Raw genomic sequence first — 27,639 nt, forward strand, 5'->3', positions numbered from 1 at the left:
GTCATCATCGGGAAAGGCAATATGGCACGGAATATATTGTGCAGGGCTGGGGATCTCTTACAGCTTAACAAACTAACTCTTCTCACTGGTGCCCGGTTGTGCACACAGGCTAAAACAGAACCGCTGACTTTGAGGCAACAAAACAATGGAATAAGGTTTTGTTTGTAATTTAGAGTACAGTTACATTGTAAGAAGTTGTGAAATGTCACTTCTCAGGCACACATGTTTGACACCAATGTTCGTCTTTCAGGAGAATCATACTGAACAACCCCCGAAAGAGGAATGCACTCTCCCTGTCCATGTTGCAATCCCTAAGAAATGACATTCTCATCGATGCAAATAGTGACGAACTCAGAGTTATTATCATATCTGGTAAGTTTGTGTTGTTGTTGTGGTTGTTGGTGGTTTTGTAGTGTCTATTGGACAATCGGAATGATTCTGTTGCTTGTTTGTGTGATAGCAAATGGTCCAGTGTTTTCTTCGGGACATGACCTGAAGGAGCTGACCTCGCTGCAGGGCAGAGAATACCACACGCAGGTGTTTCTAGCATGCTCAGAGGTGAGTCTCTCTGTCTTGTCCCCTTTTGAATTGAGTACCCCTGATACCCTCTTTTTGGTATCATTGGTCAAGCTATGAGGCTGTGTGGGTGACTTTTAGTGAACAGTAGCCTACTCAATTCGATTGCATTCAATTCAAAGGGCTTTACATGCATGGGAAACATACATTTATTTATTTTTTAATTTATAAAACCCTGCCTGACTGGAAGCTGAAGGAAATAACTGTTCATATCGACGATCTGTAGAAACAACTTTATACTTGAACATTGTCTCTAGGTCATGACTCTGATCCAGGACATACCTGTACCTGTGATCGCCATGGTGAACGGCGTTGCCACGGCAGCTGGCTGCCAGCTTGTCGCCAGCTGTGATATTGCCATCGTGACAGAGAAATCCACCTTTGCCACCCCTGGTGTCAACGTGGGACTCTTTTGCTCTACTCCGGCTGTGGCTATTGGCCGAGCAGTGCCCAGGAAGGTAGCCAATAGGATTGGATTGCACCCTCCTTATCCTGAATACAGAAATTGAAATTATGTCAACATTATGCGTATTATTTGTGAGTGAAGGGGACTGAAGCTTGTTCGTATTATTTCTAAGTCTTTTTTTCGTATACAGGTATGCTATGGAATCTTTGTTGTTGCGTTGTGGTATTATATTGTGTTGAAATATAATTAGAAATATAGACAAAATGTTTATATATATATATATATATATATATATATATATATATATATATATATATATAATTTAACAGCCTGTATCAACTTTCTCATTACTTACTAATAATTACTATAATCCTCTGTTCATTTTATTTTCCCTTACTTGCCATACTAGGTTGCCATGGAGATGCTGTTCACAGGCACCCCCATCTCGGCCCGTGATGCCTTGCTCCACGGCCTGGTCAGCAAGGTGGTCCCGGAGGAGCGTCTGGAGGAGGAGACACTGGCCGTCGCCCAGCGCATCTGCCAGGCTAGCCAGCCCGTGGTAGCCCTCGGCAAGGCCACCTTTCACAGGTAAACCCCCCCTCCGTGGTAACACTGTAATGCCTGTGGCCAAATGTTAACGTGTGCAGAAATTGACCTTGAATAAGGGGGGGTAAACTTTATTCAATCTGTCTTCCGATACCATGGATGCATCCATTCTTAGGGCCCCGTTATCCTTGAAACAAAATCGAATTTGGGGAGTGTTCCTCGAACGCTGTCCGACTGCTGGTCGAAACACAGCGATTACAACAGTGTTCAATTATTGCCACCACAATGTGTTGCTCCTTTGTTTAACGACCCCAGGTGTTTCCTACCCCTTACGTTTACATCTCCCTGTCATTGTTGTCTTTTATGAAGCGGTCATACAAACGCGCATGATGATCCCCCTAAATCTTACCATCGGATTAGCTAAAACTTTATGGGCAGCGTGCAGAGTAAAAGACAGATAAAAAGACGACACTGTTACCCCTTATGTTTTATTTGATAAAAAACTACAGTGTTACCCCTTACGTTTTATTTGATGATGGGCAATGAAAAATGAGTGCTACCCCGTACGTTTTATTTGATGACAGGCAATAAAAAACAACAGTGTTACTCCTTATGTTTTATTTGATGACGGGCAATAAAAAACAACAGTGTTACTCCTTATGTTTTATTTGATGACGGGCAATAAAAATCAACAGTGTTACCCCTTACGATGTATTTGATGAATACCGATAAAAAACGACAGTGTTACCCCTTACGTTTTATTTGATGACGGCCGAGAGAATGTTTTATTTAATAAAAAACGACAGTGTTAGCCCTTACGTTTCATTTGATGACGGGCAATAAAAAAACGACAGTGTTACCCCTTACGTTTTATTTGATATGAAATGACGGTGTTACCACTCATGTCTCATTTGATGACGGCCGATGAAAAAACCGACACTGTTACCCCTTATGTTTTTATTTGATAAAAACTTACGTTTTAGATGATGACGGGCAATAAAAAACATCAGTGTTAGTGTAATTTCTTCTATTGCTAGAAGTCAAACATTTTCTGTATATCTACCTACAGATTTTAACTCAGTGTTAACCCTTTATTAAAAAAACGACAGTGTAACCCCTTATGTTTTATTTGATGACGGCCGATAAAAAACGACATTGTTACCCCTTATGTTTTATTCAAAAAACGACAGTGTTACCCCTTACGTTATATTTGTTGACGGGCAATAAAAAAACAACAGTGTTACCCCTTATATTTTATTTGATGACGGGGAATAAAAAACAACAGTGTTACCCCTTATGTTTTATTAAAAAAACAACAGTGTTACCCCTTACTTTTTATTTGATGACGGCCTATAAAAAACAACAGTGTTACCCCTTATGTTTTCTTTTATGACGGCCGATAAAAAACGACAGTGTTACCCCTTATGTTTTATTTGATTAAAAATGACGGTGTAACCTCTTATGTTTTATTTGATGACGGCCGATAAAAAACGACAGTTTTACCCCTTATGTTTTATTTGATAAAAAACGACAGTGTTACCCCTTATGTTTTTTTAAAAAAACAACAGTGTTACCCCTTACGTTTTATTTGATGACGGGGAATAAAAAAACGACAGTGTTGCCCCTTCTGTTTTTTTTGATGACGGCCGATAAAAAACGACAGTGTTACCCCTTATGTTTTTTTTGATGAAAAACGACAGTGTTACCCCTTATGTTTTTTTTGATGACGGCCGATAAAAAACGACAGTGTTACCCCTTATGTTTTTTTTGATAAAAAACGACAGTGTTACCCCTTATGTTTTTTTTGATGACGGCCGAAAAAAAACGACAGTGTTACCCCTTATGTTTTTTTTGATAAAAAACGACAGTGTTACCCTTTATGTTTTTTTTGATGACGGCCGATAAAAAACGACAGTGTTACCCCTTATGTTTTTTTTGATGACGGCCGATAAAAAACGACACTGTTACCCCGTACGTTTTATTTGTTGACGGGCAATAAAAAAACAACAGTTATGTTATGTTTTTTATTGTACTATAATCACCCAGCTAGGAGGAGCTGGGGATCGAACAACCAACCTTTCAGTTTCAATACAACTGCTCTACCTACTGAGCTAAGACGCCCGATCTGTGATAATAAACGACAGTGTCAAATCTTATTATTTATTTGATGACGGCCCATAAAAAACGACAGTGTTACCCCTTATGTTTTTTTTGATGACGGCCGATAAAAAACGACAGTGTTACCCCTTATGTTTTTTTTGATGACGGCCGATAAAAAACGACAGTGTTACCCCTTATGTTTTTTTTGATGACGACCTATAAAAAATGACAGTGTTACCCCTTATGTTTTTTTTGATGACGGCCGATAAAAAACGACAGTGTTACCCTTTATGTTTTTTTTGATAAAAAACGACAGTGTTACCCCTTATGTTTTTTTTGATGACGGCCGATAAAAAACGACAGTGTTACCCCTTATGTTTTTTTTCATGACGGCCGATAAAAAAGACAGTGTTACCCCTTTTGTTTTTTTTGATGACGGCCGATAAAAAACGACAGTGTTGCCCCTTATGTTTTATTTGATGACGGCCGATAAAAAACGACAGTGTTACCCCTTATGCTTTTTTTGACAAAAAACGACAGTGTTACCCCTTATGTTTTTTTTGATGACGGCCGATAAAAAACGACACTGTTACCCCTTACGTTTTATTTGTTGACGGGCAATAAAAAAACAACAGTGTTACCCCTTATGTTTTTTTTGATGACGGCCGATAAAAAACGACACTGTTACCCCTTACGTTTTATTTGTTGACGGGCAATAAAAAAACAACAGTGTGTTATGTTTTTTATTGTACTATAATCGCCCAGCTAGGAGGAGCTGGGGATCGAACAACCAACCTTTCAGTTTCGATACAACTGCTCTACCTACTGAGCTAAGCCGCCCGATCTTTGATAATAAACGACAGTGTCAAATATTATTATTTATTTGATGACGGCCCATAAAAAACGACAGTGTTACCCCTTATGTTTTTTTTGATGACGGCCGATAAAAAACGACAGTGTTACCCCTTATGTTTTTTTTCATGACGGCCGATAAAAAAGACAGTGTTACCCCTTTTGTTTTTTTTGATGACGGCCGATAAAAAACGACAGTGTTACCCCTTATGTTTTTTTTGATGACGGCCGATAAAAAATGACAGTGTTGCCCCTTATGTTTTATTTGATGACGGCCGATAAAAAACGACACTGTTACCCCTTACGTTTTATTTGTTGACGGGCGATAAAAAATGACAGTGTTACTCTTTATGTTTTTTTTGATAAAAAACGACAGTGTTACCCCTTATGTTTTTTTTGATGACGGCCGATAAAAAACGACAGTGTTACCCCTTATGTTTTTTTTGATAAAAAACGACAGTGTTACCCCCTATGTTTTTTTTGATGACGGCCGATAAAAAACGACAGTGTTACGCCTTATGTTTTTTTTGATGACGGCCGATAAAAAATGACAGTGTTACCCCTTATGTTTTTTTTGATGACGGCCAATAAAAAACGACGGTGTTACCCCTTATGTTTTTTTTGATAAAAAACGACAGTGTTACCCCTTATGTTTTTTTTGATGACGGCCGATAAAAAACGACACTGTTACCCCTTACGTTTTATTTGTTGACGGGCAATAAAAAAACAACAGTGTTACCCCTTATGTTTTTTATTGTACTATAATCGCCCAGCTAGGAGGAGCTGGGGATCGAACAACCAACCTTTCAGTTTCAATACAACTGCTCTACCTACTGAGCTAAGCCGCCCGATCTGTAATAATAAACGACAGTGTCAAATCTTATTATTTATTTGATGACGGCCCATAAAAAACGACAGTGTTACCCCTTATGTTTTTTTTGATGACGGCCGATAAAAAACGACACTGTTACCCCTTACGTTTTATTTGTTGACGGGCAATAAAAAACAACAGTGTTACCCCTTACGTTTTTTTTGATGACGGCCGATAAAAAACGACAGTGTTACCCCTTATGTTTTTTTTGATGAAAAACGACAGTGTTACCCCTTATGTTTTTTTTGATGACGGCCGATAAAAAACGACAGTGTTACCCCTTATGTTTTTTTTGATGACGGCCGATAAAAAATGACAGTGTTACCCCTTATGTTTTTTTTGATGACGGCCGATAAAAAACGACACTGTTACCCCTTACGTTTTATTTGTTGACGGGCAATAAAAAACAACAGTGTTACCCCTTACGTTTTTTTTGATGACGGCCGATAAAAAACGACAGTGTTACCCCTTATGTTTTTTTTGATGAAAAACGACAGTGTTACCCCTTATGTTTTTTTTGATGACGGCCGATAAAAAACGACAGTGTTACCCCTTATGTTTTTTTTGATGACGGCCGATAAAAAATGACAGTGTTACCCCTTATGTTTTTTTTGATGAAAAACGACAGTGTTACCCCTTATGTTTTTTTTGATGACGGCCGATAAAAAATGACAGTATGTTTTTTTTGTTTTTTTTGATGACGGCCGATAAAAAACGACAGTGTTGCCCCTTATGTTTTTTATTGTACTATAATCGCCCAGCTAGGAGGAGCTGGGGATCGAACAACCAACCTTTCAGTTTCAATACAACTGCTCTACCTACTGAGCTAAGCCGCCCGATCTGTAATAATAAACGACAGTGTCAAATCTTATTATTTATTTGATGACGGCCCATAAAAAACGACAGTGTTACCCCTTATGTTTTTTTTGATGACGGCCGATAAAAAACGACAGTGTTACCCCTTATGTTTTTTTTGATGACGGCCGATAAAAAACGACACTGTTACCCCTTACGTTTTATTTGTTGACGGGCAATAAAAAACAACAGTGTTACCCCTTACGTTTTTTTTGATGACGGCCGATAAAAAACGACAGTGTTACCCCTTATGTTTTTTTTGATGAAAAACGACAGTGTTACCCCTTATGTTTTTTTTGATGACGGCCGATAAAAAACGACAGTGTTACCCCTTATGTTTTTTTTGATGACGGCCGATAAAAAATGACAGTGTTACCCCTTATGTTTTTTTTGATGACGGCCGATAAAAAACAACAGTGTTGCCCCTTATGTTTTTTATTGTACTATAATCGCCCAGCTAGGAGGAGCTGGGGATCGAACAACCAACCTTTCAGTTTCAATACAACTGCTCTACCTACTGAGCTAAGCCGCCCGATCTGTAATAATAAACGACAGTGTCAAATCTTATTATTTATTTGATGACGGCCCATAAAAAACGACAGTGTTACCCCTTATGTTTTTTTTGATGACGGCCGATAAAAAACGACAGTGTTACCCCTTATGTTTTTTTTGATGACGGCCGATAAAAAACGACAGTGTTACCCCTTATGTTTTTTTTGATAAAAAACGACAGTGTTACCCCTTATGTTTTTTTTGATAAAAAACGACAGTGTTACCCCTTATGTTTTTTTTGATGACGGCCGATAAAAAACGACAGTGTTACCCCTTATGTTTTTTTTGATAAAAAACGACAGTGTTACCCCTTATGTTTTTTTTGATGACGGCCGATAAAAAACGACAGTGTTACCCCTTATGTTTTTTTTGATGACGGCCGATAAAAAACGACAGTGTTACCCCTTATGTTTTTTTTGATAAAAAACAACAGTGTTACCCCTTATGTTTTTTTTTATGACGGCCGATAAAAAACGACAGTGTTACCCCTTATGTTTTTTTTGATGACGACCGATAAAAAATGACAGTGTTACCCCTTATGTTTTTTTTGATGACGGCCGATAAAAAACGACAGTGTTACCCCTTATGTTTTTTTTGATAAAAAACGACAGTGTTACCCCTTATGTTTTTTTTGATGACGGCCGATAAAAAACGACAGTGTTACCCCTTATGTTTTTTTTGATGACGGCCGATAAAAAAGACCGTTACCCCTTATGTTTTTTTTGATGACGGCCGATAAAAAACGACAGTGTTACCCCTTATGTTTTTTTTGATGACGGCCAATAAAAAACGACAGTGTTACCCCTTATGTTTTTTTTTGATAAAAAACAACAGTGTTACCCCTTATGTTTTTTTTGATAAAAAACGACAGTGTTACCCCTTATGTTTTTTTTGATGACGGCCGATAAAAAACGACAGTGTTACCCCTTATGTTTTTTTTGATGACGGCCGATAAAAAATGACAGTGTTACCCCTTATGTTTTTTTTGATGACGGCCGATAAAAAACGACAGTGTTACCCCTTATGTTTTTTTTGATAAAAAACGACAGTGTTACCCCTTATGTTTTTTTTGATGACGGCCGATAAAAAACGACAGTGTTACCCCTTATGTTTTCTTTGATGACGGCCGATAAAAAATGACAGTGTTACCCCTCATGTTTTTTTTGATGACGGCCGATAAAAAACGACAGTGTTACCCCTTATGTTTTTTTTGATGAAAAACGACAGTGTTACCCCTTATGTTTTTTTTGATGACGGCCGATAAAAAACGACAGTGTTACCCCTTATGTTTTTTTTGATGACGGCCGATAAAAAACGACAGTGTTACCTCTTATGTTTTTTTTGATGACGGCCGATAAAAAATGACAGTGTTACCCCTTATGTTTTTTTTGATGACCCCTTATGTTTTTTTTGATGACGGCCGATAAAAAACGACAGTGTTGCCCCTTATGTTTTTTATTGTACTATAATCGCCCAGCTAGGAGGAGCTGGGGATCGAACAACCAACCTTTCAGTTTCAATCCAACTGCTCTACCTACTGAGCTAAGCCGCCCGATCTGTAATAATAAACGACAGTGTCAAATCTTATTATTTATTTGATGACGGCCCATAAAAAACGACAGTGTTACCCCTTATGTTTTTTTTGATGACGGCCGATAAAAAACGACAGTGTTACCCCTTATGTTTTTTTTGATGACGGCCGATAAAAAACGACAGTGTTACCCCTTATGTTTTTTTTGATAAAAAACGACAGTGTCAAATCTTATTATTTATTTGATGACGGCCCATAAAAAACGACAGTGTTACCCCTTATGTTTTTTTTGATGACGGCCGATAAAAAACGACAGTGTTACCCCTTATGTTTTTTTTGATAAAAAATGACAGTGTTACCCCTTATGTTTTTTTTGATGACGGCCGATAAAAAACGACAGTGTTACCCCTTATGTTTTTTTTGATAAAAAACGACAGTGTTGCCCCTTATGTTTTTTTTGATGACGGCCGATAAAAAATGACAGCGTTACCCCTTATGTTTTTTTTGATGACGGCCGATAAAAAACGACAGTGTTACCCCTTATGTTTTTTTTGATAAAAAATGACAGTGTTACCCCTTATGTTTTTTTTGATGACGGCCGATAAAAAACGACAGTGTTACCCCTTATGTTTTTTTTGATAAAAAACGACAGTGTTGCCCCTTATGTTTTTTTTGATGACGGCCGATAAAAAATGACAGCGTTACCCCTTATGTTTTTTTTGATGACGGCCGATAAAAAACGACAGTGTTACCCCTTATGTTTTTTTTGATAAAAAACGACAGTGTTACCCCTTATGTTTTTTTTGATGACGGCCGATAAAAAACGACAGTGTTACCCCTTATGTTTTTTTTGATAAAAAACGACAGTGTTGCCCCTTATGTTTTTTTTGATGACGGCCGATAAAAAATGACAGTGTTACCCCTTATGTTTTTTTTGATGACGGCCGATAAAAAAGACCGTTACCCCTTATGTTTTTTTTGATGACGGCCGATAAAAAACGACAGTGTTACCCCTTATGTTTTTTTTGATGACGGCCGATAAAAAACGACAGTGTTACCCCTTATGCTTTTTTTTGATAAAAAACAACAGTGTTACCCCTTATGTTTTTTTTGATAAAAAACGACAGTGTTACCCCTTATGTTTTTTTTGATGACGGCCGATAAAAAACGACAGTGTTACCCCTTATGTTTTCTTTGATGACGGCCGATAAAAAATGACAGTGTTACCCCTTATGTTTTTTTTGATGACGGCCGATAAAAAACGACAGTGTTACCCCTTATGTTTTTTTTGATAAAAAACGACAGTGTTACCCCTTATGTTTTTTTTGATGACGGCCGATAAAAAACGACAGTGTTACCCCTTATGTTTTTTTTGATGAAAAACGACAGTGTTACCCCTTATGTTTTTTTTGATGACGGCCGATAAAAAACGACAGTGTTACCCCTTATGTTTTTTTTGATGACGGCCGATAAAAAACGACAGTGTTACCTCTTATGTTTTTTTTGATGACGGCCGATAAAAAATGACAGTGTTACCCCTTATGTTTTTTTTGATGACCCCTTATGTTTTTTTTGATGACGGCCGATAAAAAACGACAGTGTTGCCCCTTATGTTTTTTATTGTACTATAATCGCCCAGCTAGGAGGAGCTGGGGATCGAACAACCAACCTTTCAGTTTCAATCCAACTGCTCTACCTACTGAGCTAAGCCGCCCGATCTGTAATAATAAACGACAGTGTCAAATCTTATTATTTATTTGATGACGGCCCATAAAAAACGACAGTGTTACCCCTTATGTTTTTTTTGATGACGGCCGATAAAAAACGACAGTGTTACCCCTTATGTTTTTTTTGATGACGGCCGATAAAAAACGACAGTGTTACCCCTTATGTTTTTTTTGATAAAAAACGACAGTGTCAAATCTTATTATTTATTTGATGACGGCCCATAAAAAACGACAGTGTTACCCCTTATGTTTTTTTTGATGACGGCCGATAAAAAACGACAGTGTTACCCCTTATGTTTTTTTTGATAAAAAATGACAGTGTTACCCCTTATGTTCTTTTTGATGACGGCCGATAAAAAACGACAGTGTTACCCCTTATGTTTTTTTTGATAAAAAACGACAGTGTTGCCCCTTATGTTTTTTTTGATGACGGCCGATAAAAAATGACAGCGTTACCCCTTATGTTTTTTTTGATGACGGCCGATAAAAAACGACAGTGTTACCCCTTATGTTTTTTTTGATAAAAAATGACAGTGTTACCCCTTATGTTTTTTTTGATGACGGCCGATAAAAAACGACAGTGTTACCCCTTATGTTTTTTTTGATAAAAAACGACAGTGTTGCCCCTTATGTTTTTTTTGATGACGGCCGATAAAAAATGACAGTGTTACCCCTTATGTTTTTTTTGATGACGGCCGATAAAAAACGACAGTGTTACCCCTTATGTTTTTTTTGATAAAAAACGACAGTGTTACCCCTTATGTTTTTTTTGATGACGGCCGATAAAAAACGACAGTGTTACCCCTTATGTTTTTTTTGATAAAAAACGACAGTGTTGCCCCTTATGTTTTTTTTGATGACGGCCGATAAAAAATGACAGCGTTACCCCTTATGTTTTTTTTGATGACGGCCGATAAAAAACGACAGTGTTACCCCTTATGTTTTTTTTGATAAAAAACGACAGTGTTACCCCTTATGTTTTTTTTGATGACGGCCGATAAAAAACGACACTGTTACCCCTTACGTTTTATTTGTTGACGGGCAATAAAAAAACAATTACCCCTTACGTTTTTTTTGATGACAGGCAATAAAAAACAACAGTGTTACTCCTTATGTTTTATTTGATGACGGGCAATAAAAAACAACAGTGTTACTCCTTATGTTTTATTTGATGACGGGCAATAAAAATCAACAGTGTTACCCCTTACGATGTATTTGATGAATACCGATAAAAAACGACAGTGTTACCCCTTACGTTTTATTTGATGACGGCCGAGAGAATGTTTTATTTAATAAAAAACGACAGTGTTAGCCCTTACGTTTCATTTGATGACGGGCAATAAAAAAACGACAGTGTTACCCCTTACGTTTTATTTGATATGAAATGACGGTGTTACCCCTTATGTTTTTTTTGATGACGGCCGATAAAAAACGACAGTGTTACCCCTTATGTTTTCTTTGATGACGGCCGATAAAAAATGACAGTGTTACCCCTCATGTTTTTTTTGATGACGGCCGATAAAAAACGACAGTGTTACCCCTTATGTTTTTTTTGATAAAAAACGACAGTGTTACCCCTTATGTTTTTTTTGATGACGGCCGATAAAAAACGACACTGTTACCCCTTACGTTTTATTTGTTGACGGGCAATAAAAAAACAATTACCCCGTACGTTTTATTTGATGACAGGCAATAAAAAACAACAGTGTTACTCCTTATGTTTTATTTGATGACGGGCAATAAAAAACAACAGTGTTACTCCTTATGTTTTATTTGATGACGGGCAATAAAAATCAACAGTGTTACCCCTTACGATGTATTTGATGAATACCGATAAAAAACGACAGTGTTACCCCTTACGTTTTATTTGATGACGGCCGAGAGAATGTTTTATTTAATAAAAAACGACAGTGTTAGCCCTTACGTTTCATTTGATGACGGGCAATAAAAAAACGACAGTGTTACCCCTTACGTTTTATTTGATATGAAATGACGGTGTTACCACTCATGTCTCATTTGATGACGGCCGATGAAAAAACCGACACTGTTACCCCTTATGTTTTTATTTGATAAAAACTTACGTTTTAGATGATGACGGGCAATAAAAAACATCAGTGTTAGTGTAATTTCTTCTATTGCTAGAAGTCAAACATTTTCTGTATATCTACCTACAGATTTTAACTCAGTGTTAACCCTTTATTAAAAAAACGACAGTGTAACCCCTTATGTTTTATTTGATGACGGCCGATAAAAAACGACATTGTTACCCCTTATGTTTTATTCAAAAAACGACAGTGTTACCCCTTACGTTATATTTGTTGACGGGCAATAAAAAAACAACAGTGTTACCCCTTATATTTTATTTGATGACGGGGAATAAAAAACAACAGTGTTACCCCTTATGTTTTATTAAAAAAACAACAGTGTTACCCCTTACTTTTTATTTGATGACGGCCTATAAAAAACAACAGTGTTACCCCTTATGTTTTCTTTTATGACGGCCGATAAAAAACGACAGTGTTACCCCTTATGTTTTATTTGATTAAAAATGACGGTGTAACCTCTTATGTTTTATTTGATGACGGCCGATAAAAAACGACAGTTTTACCCCTTATGTTTTATTTGATAAAAAACGACAGTGTTACCCCTTATGTTTTTTTAAAAAAACAACAGTGTTACCCCTTACGTTTTATTTGATGACGGGGAATAAAAAAACGACAGTGTTGCCCCTTCTGTTTTTTTTGATGACGGCCGATAAAAAACGACAGTGTTACCCCTTATGTTTTTTTTGATGAAAAACGACAGTGTTACCCCTTATGTTTTTTTTGATGACGGCCGATAAAAAACGACAGTGTTACCCCTTATGTTTTTTTTGATAAAAAACGACAGTGTTACCCCTTATGTTTTTTTTGATGACGGCCGAAAAAAAAACGACAGTGTTACCCCTTATGTTTTTTTTGATAAAAAACGACAGTGTTACCCTTTATGTTTTTTTTGATGACGGCCGATAAAAAACGACAGTGTTACCCCTTATGTTTTTTTTGATGACGGCCGATAAAAAACGACACTGTTACCCCGTACGTTTTATTTGTTGACGGGCAATAAAAAAACAACAGTTATGTTATGTTTTTTATTGTACTATAATCACCCAGCTAGGAGGAGCTGGGGATCGAACAACCAACCTTTCAGTTTCAATACAACTGCTCTACCTACTGAGCTAAGACGCCCGATCTGTGATAATAAACGACAGTGTCAAATCTTATTATTTATTTGATGACGGCCCATAAAAAACGACAGTGTTACCCCTTATGTTTTTTTTGATGACGGCCGATAAAAAACGACAGTGTTACCCCTTATGTTTTTTTTGATGACGGCCGATAAAAAACGACAGTGTTACCCCTTATGTTTTTTTTGATGACGACCTATAAAAAATGACAGTGTTACCCCTTATGTTTTTTTTGATGACGGCCGATAAAAAACGACAGTGTTACCCTTTATGTTTTTTTTGATAAAAAACGACAGTGTTACCCCTTATGTTTTTTTTGATGACGGCCGATAAAAAACGACAGTGTTACCCCTTATGTTTTTTTTCATGACGGCCGATAAAAAAGACAGTGTTACCCCTTTTGTTTTTTTTGATGACGGCCGATAAAAAACGACAGTGTTGCCCCTTATGTTTTATTTGATGACGGCCGATAAAAAACGACAGTGTTACCCCTTATGCTTTTTTTGACAAAAAACGACAGTGTTACCCCTTATGTTTTTTTTGATGACGGCCGATAAAAAACGACACTGTTACCCCTTACGTTTTATTTGTTGACGGGCAATAAAAAAACAACAGTGTTACCCCTTATGTTTTTTTTGATGACGGCCGATAAAAAACGACACTGTTACCCCTTACGTTTTATTTGTTGACGGGCAATAAAAAAACAACAGTGTGTTATGTTTTTTATTGTACTATAATCGCCCAGCTAGGAGGAGCTGGGGATCGAACAACCAAGCTTTCAGTTTCGATACAACTGCTCTACCTACTGAGCTAAGCCGCCCGATCTTTGATAATAAACGACAGTGTCAAATATTATTATTTATTTGATGACGGCCCATAAAAAACGACAGTGTTACCCCTTATGTTTTTTTTGATGACGGCCGATAAAAAACGACAGTGTTACCCCTTATGTTTTTTTTCATGACGGCCGATAAAAAAGACAGTGTTACCCCTTTTGTTTTTTTTGATGACGGCCGATAAAAAACGACAGTGTTACCCCTTATGTTTTTTTTGATGACGGCCGATAAAAAATGACAGTGTTGCCCCTTATGTTTTATTTGATGACGGCCGATAAAAAACGACAGTGTTACCCCTTATGTTTTTTTTGATAAAAAACGACAGTGTTACCCCTTATGTTTTTTTTGATGACGGCCGATAAAAAACGACACTGTTACCCCTTACGTTTTATTTGTTGACGGGCGATAAAAAATGACAGTGTTACTCTTTATGTTTTTTTTGATAAAAAACGACAGTGTTACCCCTTATGTTTTTTTTGATGACGGCCGATAAAAAACGACAGTGTTACCCCTTATGTTTTTTTTGATAAAAAACGACAGTGTTACCCCCTATGTTTTTTTTGATGACGGCCGATAAAAAACGACAGTGTTACGCCTTATGTTTTTTTTGATGACGGCCGATAAAAAATGACAGTGTTACCCCTTATGTTTTTTTTGATGACGGCCAATAAAAAACGACAGTGTTACCCCTTATGTTTTTTTTGATAAAAAACGACAGTGTTACCCCTTATGTTTTTTTTGATGACGGCCGATAAAAAACGACACTGTTACCCCTTACGTTTTATTTGTTGACGGGCAATAAAAAAACAACAGTGTTACCCCTTATGTTTTTTATTGTACTATAATCGCCCAGCTAGGAGGAGCTGGGGATCGAACAACCAACCTTTCAGTTTCAATACAACTGCTCTACCTACTGAGCTAAGCCGCCCGATCTGTAATAATAAACGACAGTGTCAAATCTTATTATTTATTTGATGACGGCCCATAAAAAACGACAGTGTTACCCCTTATGTTTTTTTTGATGACGGCCGATAAAAAACGACAGTGTTACCCCTTATGTTTTTTTTGATGACGGCCGATAAAAAACGACACTGTTACCCCTTACGTTTTATTTGTTGACGGGCAATAAAAAACAACAGTGTTACCCCTTACGTTTTTTTTGATGACGGCCGATAAAAAACGACAGTGTTACCCCTTATGTTTTTTTTGATGAAAAACGACAGTGTTACCCCTTATGTTTTTTTTGATGACGGCCGATAAAAAACGACAGTGTTACCCCTTATGTTTTTTTTGATGACGGCCGATAAAAAATGATAGTGTTACCCCTTATGTTTTTTTTGATGAAAAACGACAGTGTTACCCCTTATGTTTTTTTTGATGACGGCCGATAAAAAATGACAGTGTTACCCCTTATGTTTTTTTTGATGACGGCCGATAAAAAACGACAGTGTTGCCCCTTATGTTTTTTATTGTACTATAATCGCCCAGCTAGGAGGAGCTGGGGATCGAACAACCAACCTTTCAGTTTCAATACAACTGCTCTACCTACTGAGCTAAGCCGCCCGATCTGTAATAATAAACGACAGTGTCAAATCTTATTATTTATTTGATGACGGCCCATAAAAAACGACAGTGTTACCCCTTATGTTTTTTTTGATGACGGCCGATAAAAAACGACAGTGTTACCCCTTATGTTTTTTTTGATGACGGCCGATAAAAAACGACACTGTTACCCCTTACGTTTTATTTGTTGACGGGCAATAAAAAACAACAGTGTTACCCCTTACGTTTTTTTTGATGACGGCCGATAAAAAACGACAGTGTTACCCCTTATGTTTTTTTTGATGAAAAACGACAGTGTTACCCCTTATGTTTTTTTTGATGACGGCCGATAAAAAACGACAGTGTTACCCCTTATGTTTTTTTTTGATGACGGCCGATAAAAAATGACAGTGTTACCCCTTATGTTTTTTTTGATGACGGCCGATAAAAAACAACAGTGTTGCCCCTTATGTTTTTTATTGTACTATAATCGCCCAGCTAGGAGGAGCTGGGGATCGAACAACCAACCTTTCAGTTTCAATACAACTGCTCTACCTACTGAGCTAAGCCGCCCGATCTGTAATAATAAACGACAGTGTCAAATCTTATTATTTATTTGATGACGGCCCATAAAAAACGACAGTGTTACCCCTTATGTTTTTTTTGATGACGGCCGATAAAAAACGACAGTGTTACCCCTTATGTTTTTTTTGATGACGGCCGATAAAAAACGACAGTGTTACCCCTTATGTTTTTTTTGATAAAAAACGACAGTGTTACCCCTTATGTTTTTTTGATAAAAAACGACAGTGTTACCCCTTATGTTTTTTTTGATGACGGCCGATAAAAAACGACAGTGTTACCCCTTATGTTTTTTTTGATAAAAAACGACAGTGTTACCCCTTATGTTTTTTTTGATGACGGCCGATAAAAAACGACAGTGTTACCCCTTATGTTTTTTTTGATGACGGCCGATAAAAAACGACAGTGTTACCCCTTATGTTTTTTTTGATAAAAAACAACAGTGTTACCCCTTATGTTTTTTTTTATGACGGCCGATAAAAAACGACAGTGTTACCCCTTATGTTTTTTTTGATGACGACCGATAAAAAATGACAGTGTTACCCCTTATGTTTTTTTTGATGACGGCCGATAAAAAACGACAGTGTTACCCCTTATGTTTTTTTTGATAAAAAACGACAGTGTTACCCCTTATGTTTTTTTTGATGACGGCCGATAAAAAACGACAGTGTTACCCCTTATGTTTTTTTTGATGACGGCCGATAAAAAACAACAGTGTTGCCCCTTATGTTTTTTATTGTACTATAATCGCCCAGCTAGGAGGAGCTGGGGATCGAACAACCAACCTTTCAGTTTCAATACAACTGCTCTACCTACTGAGCTAAGCCGCCCGATCTGTAATAATAAACGACAGTGTCAAATCTTATTATTTATTTGATGACGGCCCATAAAAAACGACAGTGTTACCCCTTATGTTTTTTTTGATGACGGCCGATAAAAAACGACAGTGTTACCCCTTATGTTTTTTTTGATGACGGCCGATAAAAAACGACAGTGTTACCCCTTATGTTTTTTTTGATAAAAAACGACAGTGTTACCCCTTATGTTTTTTTTGATAAAAAACGACAGTGTTACCCCTTATGTTTTTTTTGATGACGGCCGATAAAAAACGACAGTGTTACCCCTTATGTTTTTTTTGATAAAAAACGACAGTGTTACCCCTTATGTTTTTTTTGATGACGGCCGATAAAAAACGACAGTGTTACCCCTTATGTTTTTTTTGATGACGGCCGATAAAAGACGACAGTGTTACCCCTTATGTTTTTTTTGATAAAAAACAACAGTGTTACCCCTTATGTTTTTTTTTATGACGGCCGATAAAAAACGACAGTGTTACCCCTTATGTTTTTTTTGATGACGACCGATAAAAAATGACAGTGTTACCCCTTATGTTTTTTTTGATGACGGCCGATAAAAAACGACAGTGTTACCCCTTATGTTTTTTTTGATAAAAAACGACAGTGTTACCCCTTATGTTTTTTTTGATGACGGCCGATAAAAAACGACAGTGTTACCCCTTATGTTTTTTTTGATGACGGCCGATAAAAAAGACCGTTACCCCTTATGTTTTTTTTGATGACGGCCGATAAAAAACGACAGTGTTACCCCTTATGTTTTTTTTGATGACGGCCGATAAAAAACGACAGTGTTACCCCTTATGCTTTTTTTTGATAAAAAACAACAGTGTTACCCCTTATGTTTTTTTTGATAAAAAACGACAGTGTTACCCCTTATGTTTTTTTTGATGACGGCCGATAAAAAACGACAGTGTTACCCCTTATGTTTTCTTTGATGACGGCCGATAAAAAATGACAGTGTTACCCCTTATGTTTTTTTTGATGACGGCCGATAAAAAACGACAGTGTTACCCCTTATGTTTTTTTTGATAAAAAACGACAGTGTTACCCCTTATGTTTTTTTTGATGACGGCCGATAAAAAACGACAGTGTTACCCCTTATGTTTTCTTTGATGACGGCCGATAAAAAATGACAGTGTTACCCCTCATGTTTTTTTTGATGACGGCCGATAAAAAACGACAGTGTTACCCCTTATGTTTTTTTTGATGAAAAACGACAGTGTTACCCCTTATGTTTTTTTTGATGACGGCCGATAAAAAACGACAGTGTTACCCCTTATGTTTTTTTTGATGACGGCCGATAAAAAACGACAGTGTTACCCCTTATGTTTTTTTTGATGACGACCGATAAAAAATGACAGTGTTACCCCTTATGTTTTTTTTGATGACGGCCGATAAAAAACGACAGTGTTACCCCTTATGTTTTTTTTGATAAAAAACGACAGTGTTACCCCTTATGTTTTTTTTGATGACGGCCGATAAAAAACGACAGTGTTACCCCTTATGTTTTTTTTGATGACGGCCGATAAAAAAGACCGTTACCCCTTATGTTTTTTTTGATGACGGCCGATAAAAAACGACAGTGTTACCCCTTATGTTTTTTTTGATGACGGCCGATAAAAAACGACAGTGTTACCCCTTATGCTTTTTTTTGATAAAAAACAACAGTGTTACCCCTTATGTTTTTTTTGATAAAAAACGACAGTGTTACCCCTTATGTTTTTTTTGATGACGGCCGATAAAAAACGACAGTGTTACCCCTTATGTTTTCTTTGATGACGGCCGATAAAAAACGACAGTGTTACCCCTTATGTTTTTTTTGATGACGGCCGATAAAAAACGACAGTGTTACCCCTTATGTTTTTTTTGATAAAAAACGACAGTGTTACCCCTTATGTTTTTTTTGATGACGGCCGATAAAAAACGACAGTGTTACCCCTTATGTTTTCTTTGATGACGGCCGATAAAAAATGACAGTGTTACCCCTCATGTTTTTTTTGATGACGGCCGATAAAAAACGACAGTGTTACCCCTTATGTTTTTTTTGATGAAAAACGACAGTGTTACCCCTTATGTTTTTTTTGATGACGGCCGATAAAAAACGACAGTGTTACCCCTTATGTTTTTTTTGATGACGGCCGATAAAAAACGACAGTGTTACCTCTTATGTTTTTTTTGATGACGGCCGATAAAAAATGACAGTGTTACCCCTTATGTTTTTTTTGATGACCCCTTATGTTTTTTTTGATGACGGCCGATAAAAAACGACAGTGTTGCCCCTTATGTTTTTTATTGTACTATAATCGCCCAGCTAGGAGGAGCTGGGGATCGAACAACCAACCTTTCAGTTTCAATCCAACTGCTCTACCTACTGAGCTAAGCCGCCCGATCTGTAATAATAAACGACAGTGTCAAATCTTATTATTTATTTGATGACGGCCCATAAAAAACGACAGTGTTACCCCTTATGTTTTTTTTGATGACGGCCGATAAAAAACGACAGTGTTACCCCTTATGTTTTTTTTGATGACGGCCGATAAAAAACGACAGTGTTACCCCTTATGTTTTTTTTGATAAAAAACGACAGTGTCAAATCTTATTATTTATTTGATGACGGCCCATAAAAAACGACAGTGTTACCCCTTATGTTTTTTTTGATGACGGCCGATAAAAAACGACAGTGTTACCCCTTATGTTTTTTTTGATAAAAAATGACAGTGTTACCCCTTATGTTTTTTTTGATGACGGCCGATAAAAAACGACAGTGTTACCCCTTATGTTTTTTTTGATAAAAAACGACAGTGTTGCCCCTTATGTTTTTTTTGATGACGGCCGATAAAAAATGACAGCGTTACCCCTTATGTTTTTTTTGATGACGGCCGATAAAAAACGACAGTGTTACCCCTTATGTTTTTTTTGATAAAAAATGACAGTGTTACCCCTTATGTTTTTTTTGATGACGGCCGATAAAAAACGACAGTGTTACCCCTTATGTTTTTTTTGATAAAAAACGACAGTGTTGCCCCTTATGTTTTTTTTGATGACGGCCGATAAAAAATGACAGCGTTACCCCTTATGTTTTTTTTGATGACGGCCGATAAAAAACGACAGTGTTACCCCTTATGTTTTTTTTGATAAAAAACGACAGTGTTACCCCTTATGTTTTTTTTGATGACGGCCGATAAAAAACGACAGTGTTACCCCTTATGTTTTTTTTGATAAAAAACGACAGTGTTACCCCTTATGTTTTTTTTGATGACGGCCGATAAAAAACGACAGTGTTACCCCTTATGTTTTTTTTGATGACGGCCGATAAAAGACGACAGTGTTACCCCTTATGTTTTTTTTGATAAAAAACAACAGTGTTACCCCTTATGTTTTTTTTTATGACGGCCGATAAAAAACGACAGTGTTACCCCTTATGTTTTTTTTGATGACGACCGATAAAAAATGACAGTGTTACCCCTTATGTTTTTTTTGATGACGGCCGATAAAAAACGACAGTGTTACCCCTTATGTTTTTTTTGATAAAAAACGACAGTGTTACCCCTTATGTTTTTTTTGATGACGGCCGATAAAAAACGACAGTGTTACCCCTTATGTTTTTTTTGATGACGGCCGATAAAAAAGACCGTTACCCCTTATGTTTTTTTTGATGACGGCCGATAAAAAACGACAGTGTTACCCCTTATGTTTTTTTTGATGACGGCCGATAAAAAACGACAGTGTTACCCCTTATGCTTTTTTTTGATAAAAAACAACAGTGTTACCCCTTATGTTTTTTTTGATAAAAAACGACAGTGTTACCCCTTATGTTTTTTTTGATGACGGCCGATAAAAAACGACAGTGTTACCCCTTATGTTTTCTTTGATGACGGCCGATAAAAAATGACAGTGTTACCCCTTATGTTTTTTTTGATGACGGCCGATAAAAAACGACAGTGTTACCCCTTATGTTTTTTTTGATAAAAAACGACAGTGTTACCCCTTATGTTTTTTTTGATGACGGCCGATAAAAAACGACAGTGTTACCCCTTATGTTTTCTTTGATGACGGCCGATAAAAAATGACAGTGTTACCCCTCATGTTTTTTTTGATGACGGCCGATAAAAAACGACAGTGTTACCCCTTATGTTTTTTTTGATGAAAAACGACAGTGTTACCCCTTATGTTTTTTTTGATGACGGCCGATAAAAAACGACAGTGTTACCCCTTATGTTTTTTTTGATGACGGCCGATAAAAAACGACAGTGTTACCCCTTATGTTTTTTTTGATGACGACCGATAAAAAATGACAGTGTTACCCCTTATGTTTTTTTTGATGACGGCCGATAAAAAACGACAGTGTTACCCCTTATGTTTTTTTTGATAAAAAACGACAGTGTTACCCCTTATGTTTTTTTTGATGACGGCCGATAAAAAACGACAGTGTTACCCCTTATGTTTTTTTTGATGACGGCCGATAAAAAAGACCGTTACCCCTTATGTTTTTTTTGATGACGGCCGATAAAAAACGACAGTGTTACCCCTTATGTTTTTTTTGATGACGGCCGATAAAAAACGACAGTGTTACCCCTTATGCTTTTTTTTGATAAAAAACAACAGTGTTACCCCTTATGTTTTTTTTGATAAAAAACGACAGTGTTACCCCTTATGTTTTTTTTGATGACGGCCGATAAAAAACGACAGTGTTACCCCTTATGTTTTCTTTGATGACGGCCGATAAAAAATGACAGTGTTACCCCTTATGTTTTTTTTGATGACGGCCGATAAAAAACGACAGTGTTACCCCTTATGTTTTTTTTGATAAAAAACGACAGTGTTACCCCTTATGTTTTTTTTGATGACGGCCGATAAAAAACGACAGTGTTACCCCTTATGTTTTCTTTGATGACGGCCGATAAAAAATGACAGTGTTACCCCTCATGTTTTTTTTGATGACGGCCGATAAAAAACGACAGTGTTACCCCTTATGTTTTTTTTGATGAAAAACGACAGTGTTACCCCTTATGTTTTTTTTGATGACGGCCGATAAAAAACGACAGTGTTACCCCTTATGTTTTTTTTGATGACGGCCGATAAAAAACGACAGTGTTACCTCTTATGTTTTTTTTGATGACGGCCGATAAAAAATGACAGTGTTACCCCTTATGTTTTTTTTGATGACCCCTTATGTTTTTTTTGATGACGGCCGATAAAAAACGACAGTGTTGCCCCTTATGTTTTTTATTGTACTATAATCGCCCAGCTAGGAGGAGCTGGGGATCGAACAACCAACCTTTCAGTTTCAATCCAACTGCTCTACCTACTGAGCTAAGCCGCCCGATCTGTAATAATAAACGACAGTGTCAAATCTTATTATTTATTTGATGACGGCCCATAAAAAACGACAGTGTTACCCCTTATGTTTTTTTTGATGACGGCCGATAAAAAACGACAGTGTTACCCCTTATGTTTTTTTTGATGACGGCCGATAAAAAACGACAGTGTTACCCCTTATGTTTTTTTTGATAAAAAACGACAGTGTCAAATCTTATTATTTATTTGATGACGGCCCATAAAAAACGACAGTGTTACCCCTTATGTTTTTTTTGATGACGGCCGATAAAAAACGACAGTGTTACCCCTTATGTTTTTTTTGATAAAAAATGACAGTGTTACCCCTTATGTTTTTTTTGATGACGGCCGATAAAAAACGACAGTGTTACCCCTTATGTTTTTTTTGATAAAAAACGACAGTGTTGCCCCTTATTTTTTTTTTGATGATGGCCGATAAAAAATGACAGCGTTACCCCTTATGTTTTTTTTGATGACGGCCGATAAAAAACGACAGTGTTACCCCTTATGTTTTTTTTGATAAAAAATGACAGTGTTACCCCTTATGTTTTTTTTGATGACGGCCGATAAAAAACGACAGTGTTACCCCTTATGTTTTTTTTGATAAAAAACGACAGTGTTGCCCCTTATGTTTTTTTTGATGACGGCCGATAAAAAATGACAGCGTTACCCCTTATGTTTTTTTTGATGACGGCCGATAAAAAACGACAGTGTTACCCCTTATGTTTTTTTTGATAAAAAACGACAGTGTTACCCCTTATGTTTTTTTTGATGACGGCCGATAAAAAACGACAGTGTTACCCCTTATGTTTTTTTTGATAAAAAACGACAGTGTTGCCCCTTATGTTTTTTTTGATGACGGCCGATAAAAAATGACAGCGTTACCCCTTATGTTTTTTTTGATGACGGCCGATAAAAAACGACAGTGTTACCCCTTATGTTTTTTTTGATAAAAAACGACAGTGTTACCCCTTATGTTTTTTTTGATGACGGCCGATAAAAAACGACACTGTTACCCCTTACGTTTTATTTGTTGACGGGCAATAAAAAAACAATTACCCCTTACGTTTTTTTTGATGACGGCCGATAAAAAACGACAGTGTTACCCCTTATGTTTTTTTTTATGAAAAACGACAGTGTTACCCCTTATGTTTTTTTTGATGACGGCCGATAAAAAACGACAGTGTTACCCCTTATGTTTTTTTTGATGACGGCCGATAAAAAACGACAGTGTTACCCCTTATGTTTTTTTTGATGACGGCCGATAAAAAACGACAGTGTTACCCCTTATGTTTTTTTTGATGACGGCCGATAAAAAACGACAGTGTTACCCCTTATGTTTTTTTTGATAAAAAACAACAGTGTTACCCCTTATGTTTTTTTTGATAAAAAACGACAGTGTTACCCCTTATGTTTTTTTTGATGACGGCCGATAAAAAACGACAGTGTTACCCCTTATGTTTTTTTTGATAAAAAACGACAGTGTTACCCCTTACGTTTTATTTGTCGACGGGCAATAAAAAAACAACAGTGTTACCCCTTATGTTTTTGATTGTACTATAATCACCCAGCTAGGAGGAGCTGGGGATCGAACAACCAACCCCTCATGTTTTGTTCCCCTTTATGTTTTATTAAAAAATCAACAGTGATACTCCTTACGTTTTATTTGTTGACGGGCAATAAAAAAACGACAGTGTTACCCCTTATGTTTTTTTTGATAAAAAACGACAGCGTTATCCCTTACGTTTTATTTGATGACTGGGAATAAAAAACAACAGTGTTACCCCTTATCTTTTATTTGATAAAAAACGACAGTGTTACCCCTTATGTTTTTTTTGATGACGGCCGATAAAAAACGACAGTGTTGCCCCTTTTGTTTTTTTTGATGACGGCCGATAAAAAACGACAGTGTTACCCCTTGTGTTTTTTTTGATAAAAAACGACAATGTTACCCCTTATGTTTTTTTTGATGATGGCCGATAAAAATCGACAGTGATACCCCTTATGTTCTTTTTGATGACGGCCAATAAAAAACGACAGTGTTACCCCCTATGTTTTTTTTGATGACGGCCGATAAAAAACGATAGTGTTACCCCTTATGTTTTGTTTGATTACGGCCGATAAAAAACGAGTGTGTTACCCCTTATTTTTTTTTTGATAAGAAACGACATTGTTACCCCTTATGTTTTTTTTGATGACGGCCGATAAAGAAAATTATTTGATGACTGGGAATAAAAAACGTCAGTGTTACCCCTTGTTTCTTTTTATAAAAAACGACAGTGTTACCCCTTATGTTTTTTTTCATAAAAAACGACAGTGTTACCCCTTATGTTTTTTTTGATGACGGCCGATAAAAAACGACAGTGTTACCCCTTATGTTTTATTAAAAAATCAACAGTGATACTCCTTACGTTTTATTTGTTGACGGGCAATAAAAAAACGACAGTGTTACCCCTTATGTTTTTTTTGATAAAAAACGACTGCGTTATCCCTTACGTTTTATTTGATGACTGGGAATAAAAAACGACAGTGTTACGCCTTATCTTTTATTTGATAAAAAACGACAGTGTTACCCCTTATGTTTTTTTTGATGACGGCCGATAAAAAACGACAGTGTTACCCCTTTTGTTTTTTTTGATGACGGCCGATAAAAAACGACAGTGATACCCCTTATGTTTTTTTTGACGACGGCCGATAAAAAACGACAGTGTTACCCCTTATATTTATTTTGATGACGGCCGATAAAAAACGACAGTGTTACCCCTTTTGTTTTTTTTGATGACGGTCGCTAAAAAACGACAGTGTTACCCCTTGTGTTTTTTTTGATAAAAAACGAATGTTTTTTTTGATGGCGGCCGATAAAAAACGACCGTGATACCCCGTATATTTTTTTGGATGGCGGCCGATAAAAAACAATAGTGTTACCCCTTTTGTTTTTTTTGATGACGGCCGATAAAAAAACACAGTTTTACCCCTTGTGTTTTTTTTGATAAAAAACGACAGTGTTACCCCTTATGTTTTTTTTGATGACGGCCGATAAAAATAGACAGTGTTACCGCTTATGTTTTATTAAAAAAACGACAGTGTTACCCCTTACGTTTTTTTGATTACGGGCAAAAAAAAACGACAGTGTTACCTCTTATGTTTTAGTTTATAAATAACGACAGTGTTACCCCTCACGTTTTATTTGATGATGGGCGATTAAAAAACGACACTGTCGTTTTATTTGATAAAAAACGACAGTGTTACCCCTCACGTTTTATTTGATGACGGGCAATAAAAAACGACAGTACGTTTTGTTTGATAAAAAACGACAATGTTACCCCTTACGTTTTATTTGATGACGGGCGATAAAAAAACGACAGTGTTACCCCTTACGTTTTATTAAAAAACTACAGTGTTACCCCTTACGTTTTAATTGATGACGGGCTATAAAAAACGACATTGTCAACCCTTTGGTTTTGTTTGATGACGGGGTATAAAAAAGGACAGTGTAACCCCTTGCGTTTTATTTGAATACCGATAAAAAAACTAAGAAGATAAGATTGATGTAACGATTGATTTAACGGATCAAAGCAGCATAGATGGACAGTACCATAAGTATGAGCAATATGATATTAAATAATCAAGTGGATTAGATGCAGGGTAAAGTCAAGTAATCTAGGTAGTGCAGTGCCAGATGTTGAGTGTTGACCAGTTATTTTCAACATTCTCGTGACACCCACCCTCTCCCTGTCCTCCAGGCAAATGGCGCAGGGTCGAGACGCGGCCTACGCCACCGCCTCCAAGGTCATGGTGGACAACCTGGCCCTGCGGGACGGGCAGGAGGGCATCCGGGCCTTCATAGAGAAACGCAAGCCCGTCTGGAACCATGCGGCGGAAAAGGCCCACGAGTGACCCAGCAGAGGCTGGACTGTTTGTACCGATGTAGTGTACCAGTGTTGAATCCAGTATTGTCGATTAAGTATTTTAATGACTTTTCCAGAGGAAGAGAACAAGTTGGTGTAATTCAACCTTGAAAGTGTTTGTTGTGCATTTAGCTCAACGGTTGGCGGATGCTAACTGAGTGAACCTTCAATAGGGTTTTGGCGGGAATAATTGAATTCACAGGTTTAATTTATTTCAGAATGAATTGCTGTCGCTCAATGTTTTTTTTTTTTTGGCCAAAGGGGAATGAATGTGATCAGTATTTGTATGAACGGTGAGGAGGAGGTCTTTACTGTCAAGATTTTGGACGATACGTGAGGTTTGCAAGGGTACTGGTGACGGCCTGCTGCACCACACTATACTTTAAGTATTTGGTGGTTTAAATGGCTCTTGATATCGGAACCGACGAGAGTAACGATGCCTATGTCTAACACTGGGTTTGACTTGAGGTCTGTTTTGAGTAAAGAAATCTTGTGTTTGGATCACATTACCACTCATAATGAGGCATGATCATAGTTGTTAATTTCAACTGACATACAGCATTTAATGCTAATAAAGAGGCCTCCGTTTAACCTCTTGGTGGGCCGTCACAAATATAAGATAAAATGTCACTGCCTGGAACTGACTTGATTGAATGATTAAACAATGATTTGCAGACTTTTGTCATTTTTCTGTTAAGACCTGCCAACCAAATAAAAAACCAAGAGAAGATTCAAAAATCCAGAAGTACCAGCCCTAAATTAAAAAGACATAAGTTTGGTTTAAGGCAGGGGTTCTCAAAGTTGTGAGAGCTGAGGGCCATTTTAGGAACCAAAAATTTGACTGGGGGCCGCCAAAGGAAAAATTTTTTAGCGGGAACGCCGTCAGCATCCCAGTGGTGAAAAAAAACTTTGCACCGTGGACCTCTGGGAGTGAGGTCAAGTGAGGTCTAAATCATGAAACTGAGGTTCATCCTTTCAAAGTAATGTACAGTCGGATTAAAACTAACAAATATAACAGGATTTAATTGAGAGCTAGAGAGTCGACTTTACTCTTTATATATATATTTTTTGTTTGAATTAATATTGATATAATAATATATATAGAATTTTTTTACTTACATCTGTATGTCATTGCGGGCCACCAGGAATGTTTCTGCGGACCGCCATTTGCCCGCGGGCCGCACCTTGAGCACCAATGGTTTAAGGGTTTGGCGTTTGGTTAGGTTTAGGGTTTCCTATTAGGGTCTGATTTTAGGATCAGTTTTTTGTTCAAGGGTTTGCCTTAAGGCCAGGGTAAGGGTTTCCTATTAGGGTTTGGGTTTCCCATTAGGTTTC

At 37.1% G+C, this 27,639-nt stretch overlaps 1 protein-coding gene across 1 annotated transcript; it reads left to right on the forward strand.

Moving 5' to 3' along the window:
- On the forward strand, positions 1-26,980 carry echdc3 (enoyl CoA hydratase domain containing 3). The gene is made up of 6 exons (XM_030342225.1): positions 1-155; positions 251-372; positions 461-558; positions 834-1,034; positions 1,392-1,570; positions 26,140-26,980. Exons 1-6 carry the CDS (start codon positions 22-24, stop codon positions 26,291-26,293), a joined length of 888 nt encoding a protein of 295 aa, XP_030198085.1. The 5' UTR covers positions 1-21; the 3' UTR covers positions 26,294-26,980.
- The last annotated feature ends 659 nt before the right edge of the window (positions 26,981-27,639 follow it).

The sequence above is a fragment of the Gadus morhua genome, chromosome 19 (genome assembly GCF_902167405.1).
Source record: "Gadus morhua chromosome 19, gadMor3.0, whole genome shotgun sequence".
NCBI lineage: Eukaryota > Metazoa > Chordata > Actinopteri > Gadiformes > Gadidae > Gadus > Gadus morhua.

Excerpts from the sequence above, each read along its gene's own strand:
- echdc3 (XM_030342225.1), top strand. The coding sequence starts at position 22 with ATGGCACGGAATATATTGTGCAGGGCTGGGGATCTCTTACAGCTTAAC. Across the intron at positions 373-460 it reads CAGAGTTATTATCATATCTG|CAAATGGTCCAGTGTTTTCT; the intron begins GTAAGTTTGTGT and ends TTTGTGTGATAG. Across the intron at positions 1,571-26,139 it reads GGCAAGGCCACCTTTCACAG|GCAAATGGCGCAGGGTCGAG; the intron begins GTAAACCCCCCC and ends CCTGTCCTCCAG.